Genomic DNA, 7831 nt, shown 5'->3' with positions numbered 1-7831 from the left:
AAAAACCAAAAAAGCTTCACTGCACTTGTCTGCACTTAAACGCCTACTCTTTGTCAGTGTATTTAGCACTCAATCTTGTACCAATCAGATCAAGTTGTGATCATAGGCACTTTCTTTAACTTCTCTTCTTGTATACTTGGAGTGAGGAAGTCACTCTAAGGGGTTGTTCAAGCTTGGAAAAGCTTGAATGTTATAGGTTGTGGTCAAGCCTTGAAAAACCACTTTGGGTTTTAGTTTAGCCCGTGAAAAACTAGTGTAAAGGTTTTGGCTGAGCTTGCAAAAAGCCATTGTACAAGCTTGGTGAAAGCTTGTGAATTTCACTAGATTCATAGTGAATCGTTGGGAAAATCCTTATTTCGATAATCAAGGTAGTGGATGTAGGTCTTGGACCGAACCACTCTAAATTTTTGTTGACCTTGTACTTTGTTTTTACTTTCTTAAGTTCTGAAAATTAGTTCCACATCTTGTCAAGAGCCAAATTATGCTATTCACCCCCCCTTTAGCACATATTAACGGGATCGACAAATCTTAGGCAATGTAGATGGATGGAGCTGGATAAAGATTATGACTGTATGATACTGTGTCACCCCAGCAAAGCCAATGTGGTGGCAGATGCATTTAGTCAAAAATCTATGGGAAGTTTAGCCCACATTTTAGTGTGGAGGAGATCATTGATATAGTGTAGGCATGAGCTAGGTGATGTGGGCTTTCAATTTGGGGTTAATGATACTGCTGCATTATTAGCCCATTTTAAAGTGAGACCAATGTTGATGAATCAAATCAAGAAGGCCCAAGACAGGGATGATTTTGTGGCGAAGGCATTAGAGGACCCTCAAAGAATGAAAAGGTAAACGTTTACAAGAGGCATCGATGGATTTCTTTGATATGGATCTAGAGTACATGTGCCAAATATTTATGATTTGAGACAGGAGATTGTAGAAGAGGCTTGTGAGACCTCGACCTCTATAGCCTCATAACTAGGTGTAGACACGATAACTCGAGCCAAGGGTAATTTCATTATTTCTTTAGTGTGCCCTTAGAAGTATGCTTTCAAACATTTTTAAGGCCTAAGTAGGCCTAAAGCATAAATGAATGATGAAAATAAGGATTAACTGACTAAGAAAATAAAAATAATGATGATTTCCAAAGTATGGGCAAAATGGTCATATTTCATCTCAAGTCAAAATTTCAATTTTTCGTAAACTTGAGTATTTTTAGACCATTGTGGACTTGGCCTCAATATCAAAAGAGTAAAAAGATTGCACAAAGGATTGGAGAAGAATAAGCTAACGTACTAAGGGCATTTTCATAATTTAAGTGGAGTTGGATAAGCTTGAGCTATAAATATCATCTTCCAGCAGCTTCTTCTCACATTTTCTAGTAGCTTCTTCTTCTTCTTCCTTCTTCCCTCACACGTTTCTTCATCCTCCATGGGAGTTATCTTCAAGCTTCCATAACTCTCTCAAGCTAGCTCCACTTTTCATGCTTTTGTGCACCCTTTCATAGAACCTTTGTGCTCTTTCACTCTCTCACTTTAAAACCCTTCAAAAAAAATCTTACTTCCATACTTTCTCTCACTAGCTAGGTGTTTAGAGAGAGAAAAAAGGAGCTTCCATAATAGCTTGAAATATTTGGAAAGAGATTCAACTACGAAGCTACCAAGGTGAGTAAGGAATTAGAATTTGATATTTAAGTGTTGAGAATAGCTAGTGATGAGACTTGGGAATGTTTTGTAGTTGAGATTGTTTAATCATTTTAAAGTGATTAGGATGGTGCAAATAATAGCCATTTAATAATAGTTGGAAACTAGTTATGAATGACTAGTAGAACCCAATTTAGAAAATAGCTTTGAAATAGTAATAATACCAAGTTGGGTTGATGGTGATGTTGTTGTGTGTGATGGGTTCCAACGAAACCCTACACCTCCATTCGGAATGTTAGTCGAAGCTAGAGCCCACCAAAACATCAATAAAGACTGGTGAGTGAACTTGCATTTCAAAATTTCATAGGAAAATGTAATGTATTTGAATGAACATTTGAATGATTTTATCCAACTTTTCTTTTAAAATGTGTGCTAGGGAACAAGTCCATGATAAAATGTTTTGATGCTATGAAAAATGTGAAATATGTAAAAGGATGAATCCATGCGCTTCTATTTTATGTTGGTAGGTATATATATGAATATATGTTTTGTATTGATGAATAATGTTGTGTGATGATGTTGAAGTGTGCGAGTAGGGAGTGCACACATGATGATGATAGAGTGTGCGAGTAAGGAGTGCGTGCACACACGATCATGATAGAGTGTGCGAGTAGGGAGTGCACACATGATGATGTTGAAGTGTGCGACTAGGGAGTGCACACACAATGATAATATTGCATTGAGTTGAGTGTGGTGGGATGGCATGCATGATGATGTATGTATATACAAATATATATATGCAATAGAAAGTTTATGAAAATAATTGTGATTGTGTTGTGTGTTGGTATTGTTAATTGCTCTCAAATTGCTTTTCATTTCAACAAGAAAATGGTTTTTGATGTAACAAGACCCATTTAACTTAAAATGCTTTGTTTCTCATTGCAACGAGATTCATTTTCACTGCAGTGAGAAACTCTCGGGTTTTGGGGGTCACACTGGCCAGATTCTCGCTACAGTAAGAAACTCTCAAGGTTCTGGTGTAGTGCTTTCACTTCGATGAAGATTTTGACAACCTTCCTGTCCAAACTGGGAAATGTGGTAAACATAAAAGTTGTAGCCCTGCCTCTCATCTTTCTAATGTTAAAAAAATTAGGTCAATTAGACTTTCTGTAGTGGGAATATACTAGAAAAACTAAAACACATGCAAATTAACATTGTTTCTCATTACAGCGAGAAACTTGCTGCCATGCTTGCTACCTTGCTTGATTTTGACATATTTTTCATCCATTTAACTTCATGGATTGATCATGGGTTTTTACAACACTATGAGGTTATTAATCAAACTTTGAAAGGAAGGGTTTTTAGTAAGAAACTAAATCAATTGCATTGTTTTTGAAACAAGTGCATCATGATTTTCAAATTCTTCTTATCGATTACTCGTTCCCTTCTTATGTTCACTCACTGAGTTTATACTCACATTTTTTAAATTCATGTTTTCAGATCAAAAGGCAGCTGGTAACTAGGTTGAGTATTCTCATAGATTCGTATCCTTGGTAGGTATCTTGGCATTTTGTAGCCGCACCTTCACCTTGGTCACTCCGTTAGAAGCCCAAAGTCATTTTTGTTGGAAATATGTACCTGTGATGTAAAGTACTAAGATGTATACCTTAGACCATATATGTACATTTTGATTGGTAAAGCTACCATGAGTGGCAATAGTTAATGTTATTTCGGAATAATATAAATGCAGTTTTGATTGTTATAATTTACTATTAAAGTACTTAAAGTGTTGAGATTATGAGATATAAATGTAGGAATAGTTAACGGGATAATGAGTACGATTATATAAATAGGCTTGCTTGGGCTTAGTGGGCTACGTCTATTAGGCCCATGCACCGGTCATGGCCCAAAAATTGGTTTGTGACAGACTTGGTTTTAGAGCCCTAAGTTGTTTAGGTTCTAAGACTTCTTTTTTGTTGATCCAGCAGATTGTCGGGTCTTTATGTGGAAACTTCAATTGTAAAGTGTGAACAGCAGCACATTTTACAACCAAGGGACCGTATAGATTCCTTATCTTAGAAACCACCTTTTCCTTTATGTATGATTATAGAAAAATGTGTTTAATAAAAGCTGTTTGCTCTTGTCTAGGTAAGAATGCCGCCTAAGACACGAGCTACCTCAAGACAAATGGGGGAGAAAGATGTCTCTAATGAGATGACAAATAGGCCACGGGCATGCACCCGTAGGGGGCAAGGTAGACGTGGCGGGGCCATTAAGCTGGTGAGGGCAGATACCCCTGTGAGCAGACACGAAGAGGGATAGTCTTCAGGTGACGCGGGTAGACAACCAACTAGAGGTATTACCGTCGAAGACTTGATGACAATCCTACAGGGAGTTAACCGGGTTGTAGAGATGATGGCAACCCGTATAGATGATATACAGAGGATAGTGGAAGGGAGACCTATAGTACAAGAATCCCCCAGCTCCTAAGGACTAGCCGATCACCAACATCATGAGGTTGAAAGGGGTCATTTAGAGATTTCCCTTCCTAATTTCCTGAAGCTTAAGCCTCCATCATTTTCAGGGTCTGCTGCATCGAAGAAACCCTAGGTTTTCTTTAGATAAGATTGAGAAAATTTGTGAGGCCTTGGGATGCTCTAGTATTAGATCGGTAGAGTTGGTCACCTTCAAATTAAAAGACGTAGTGCAAGAGCAGTATGGCTCGTTGTGTGGAGGTAGGCCAACAGATGCAACACTATTAACTGGGAAGGAATTTAGTACAGCCTTCATAGATCGATTCTTACCACTAAATGTACATAATGCACGGGCTAGGGAGTTTGAGGCCTTAGTATAAACCCCAGGTATGATGGTGTCAGAATATGACATCAAATTCACTCAACTAGCTCGGTATGTGCCTTATCTAGTTTCCACTAAGGAAATGAAGATTCAGAGGTTTATGGATGGGCTAGTGGAGCCATTGTTTAGTGTTGCCGAATCCTGAGATTTCAATACCTACTCCACAGTAGTGGATTGTGCTCAACGGATTGAGATGAGGACCAGTGATAGTAGGGCTTTGAGGGATAGAGCAAAGAGGGTCAAGACAGAGGGCTATCAGGGTCACAGGGACTTCAGTAGCGGTGTTTCATCTTCTAACCATCGGGGCCCACAGAGGGACTCATGATTACCCCAACAGGGGAGTGACTTGACTAGTGCCATCATTAGATCAAGGTAGAAAACTTTTAGTCAGAGAAGGCAGCAAGATTCAAGGCAGGGTAGTCAATCTATTGATCATTGCAATAATTGTGGAGTGTGGCATAGTGGACGATGTTTCCATACTACGAGAGTTTGTTATGGGTGTAGTCAACCTAGGCATATTAAGAGGAATTGCCCGATGGCTCATCAATCACAAGATTCTGCTCGTAACTCTACTCAGCCAGTTTTATTTGCTCCTTTAGTAGCCACCTCATCTGATCGGGGGGCTAGTGGATCAAGTGGTAGAGGTGCTGTTACTTCCTCCTAGAGCAGGCCGTCTGGGTCCAAACATCAGAGTTCTGCTTGTAGGGGCCAAGCGAGGGTATATGCTTTAACACCCCAGGAGGCCTAGACATCCAATGCAGTGGTCTCAAGTACTCTTTCTGTTTGTAATATGGATGCTCGAGTATTGTTTGATCCTGGTGCTACCCATTCTTTTATTTCTCCATGTTTTGTACTTCGTCTAGGTAAGGATAGTGTTAGGAGAGAAGAACATTTAGTGGTGTCTACTCCTTTAAAGGAGGTATTTGTAGCCGAATGGGAATATGAGTCATGTGTAGTTTGAGTCAAGGACAAAGACACTTTGGTGAATCTAGTTGTGTTAGACACCTTAGACTTTGAAGTGATCTTGGGAATAGATTGGCTATCACCTTACCATGCCAGGGTGGATTGTTATCATAAATTGGTTAGATTTGATTTCCCAAATGAGCCACTATTTAGTATTCAGGGGGATAAAAGTAATGCTCCAACCAATTTGATATCGCTCATTTCTACCAGAAGGCTATTAAGACAGAGTTGTTTAGGTTATTTGGCTGTACTAAGGGATACTCAGGCGAAGGTTGGAGATATAAACCAAGTGTCGATGGTGAACAAGTTCATGGATGTATTTCTCGAGGAACTAGTAGGTTTGCCTCTCGAGCGGGAGATTGAATTTGGCATAGATTTGATTCCCGACACTAGACCTATATCCACTCCCCTATATAGAATGGCACCAGCAGAGCTTAAAGAGCTTAAGGATCAGTTAGAAGATTTGTTGGATAAAGGCTTCATCTGTCCTAGTATCTCACCATGGGGAGCATCGGTATTATTTGTAAATAAGAAATATGGGTCACTTAGATTGTGCATTGACTACCGACAGCTTACTAAAGTGATGGTGAAGAATAAGTACCCCTTTCCAAGAATAGATGATCTATTTGATCAACTACAAGGAGCACAATGTTTCTTTAAGATAGATCTACGATCTGGGTACCATCAGTTGAGGATCCAAAATGAAGATATACCAAATACTGCATTTCAAACAAGATATGGGTACTATGAGTTCCTTTTGATGTCTTTTGGGCTTACGAATGCCCCTGCGGCCTTTATGGATTTGATGAACCGAGTGTTCAAGCCCTATTTGGACAAGTTCATGGTGGTGTTTATTGATAACATCTTGATCTACTCGAAGAGCCAAGAGGAGCATGAGCAGTATCTTAAGATAATGCTCCAAACTTTGAGAGAACATCAAATGTATGCCAAGTTCTCCAAGTGTGAGTTTTGGCTTGAAAGCATTACATTTTTGGGACATGTGGTATCCAAGGATGGGGTACAAGTCAATCCAAAGAAAGTTGAGGTAGTGGAAAAGTGGCCAAGGCCAACATCAGTTACAAATATTAGAAGCTTTTTAGGTTTGGTTGGCTATTATCGTCGTTTTATGAAGAACTTCACTAAATAGTTGCCCCTCTGACTAAGCTAACACGTAAAGATACAAAATTTGAGTGGTCAAGTGCTTGTGAGGATAGCTTTGAGAAGCTTAAGGCATGTCTCACCACAACTCCAGTATTAAGCCTACTACAAGGCATAGGGGGTTATACGATATTCTGTGATGCAACACTGGTTGGTTTAGGGTGTGTATTAATGTAGCATGGGAAGGTGATTGCGTATGCATCAAGGCAACTTAAAAGGCATGAGCAAAATTACCCCGCACACGATTTAGAGATGGCATTAATCATGTTTGCCTTAAAGATTTGGAGACATTACTTGTATGGAGAGACTTGCGAGATATATACGGACCATAAAAGTTTAAAGTATATATTTCAGCAGAGGGATCCTAACTTCCGACAATGTAGGTGGATGGAGTTCCTAAAAGATTATGATTATACTATTCTCTACCATCCCAGTAAGGCAAATGTAGTGGCAGATGCCTTGAGTCAAAATCTATGGGGAGTTTGGCACATATCTCTACAGATAGGAGATCCTTGATTAGGGAGATCCATAGTTAAGGAGACATGGGTGTGCATTTGAAAGTTTCAGAGGCAAATGCATTGCTAGCACATTTTAGAGTGAGGCCTATTTTAATGGACTGGATTAAAGAAGCACAAAGTAAAGATGAGCTTGTAGCTAAGGCTTTAGAGGATCCTCAAGGAAGGAAAGGAGAGATGTTTACTAAAGGCAAAGATGGAGTATTGAGGTATAGAACCAGACTTTATGTGCCTGAAAGTGATGGATTGAGGAAAGGAATATTAGAGGAGGCGCACATGGCAGCCTATGTGGTACATCTAGGCGCTACAAAGATGTATCAAGATATGAAAGAGGTATATTGGTGGGAAAGACTTAAGAAAGATGTAGCTGAGTTTGTCTCCAAGCGCCTAGTTTGTCAGTAGATAAAAGCTGAGCATCAAAGGCCTGCAGGGCTACTACAGCCATTGCCAGTGCTTGAATGGAAGTGGGAGCATGTCGCAATGGACTTTGTAACGAGCTTGCCTCAAACTAGAGGGGGCTACGCTTGATTTGGATCATAGTAGATCGGTTAACAAAGTCAGCCCATTTTCTTTCGGTTAAGACTACTTACGGGGCTGCCCAGTATGCTCGAGTTTATGTGGATGAGATAGTATGACTGCATGTTATTCCCATTTCTATAGTATCTGATAAAATAGCACAAGTCACTAGTCGGTTCTG

General features: G+C 39.6%; 1 protein-coding gene across 1 annotated transcript; it reads left to right on the top strand.

Moving 5' to 3' along the window:
• On the top strand, positions 7162-7536 carry LOC108660672. Its single transcript, XM_018114930.1, has one exon. It carries the CDS (start codon positions 7162-7164, stop codon positions 7534-7536), a length of 375 nt encoding a protein of 124 aa, XP_017970419.1.

This window comes from Theobroma cacao, chromosome 2 (genome assembly GCF_000208745.1).
Source record: "Theobroma cacao cultivar B97-61/B2 chromosome 2, Criollo_cocoa_genome_V2, whole genome shotgun sequence".
NCBI lineage: Eukaryota > Viridiplantae > Streptophyta > Magnoliopsida > Malvales > Malvaceae > Theobroma > Theobroma cacao.
This window is presented reverse-complemented; position numbering and strand designations above follow the sequence as displayed.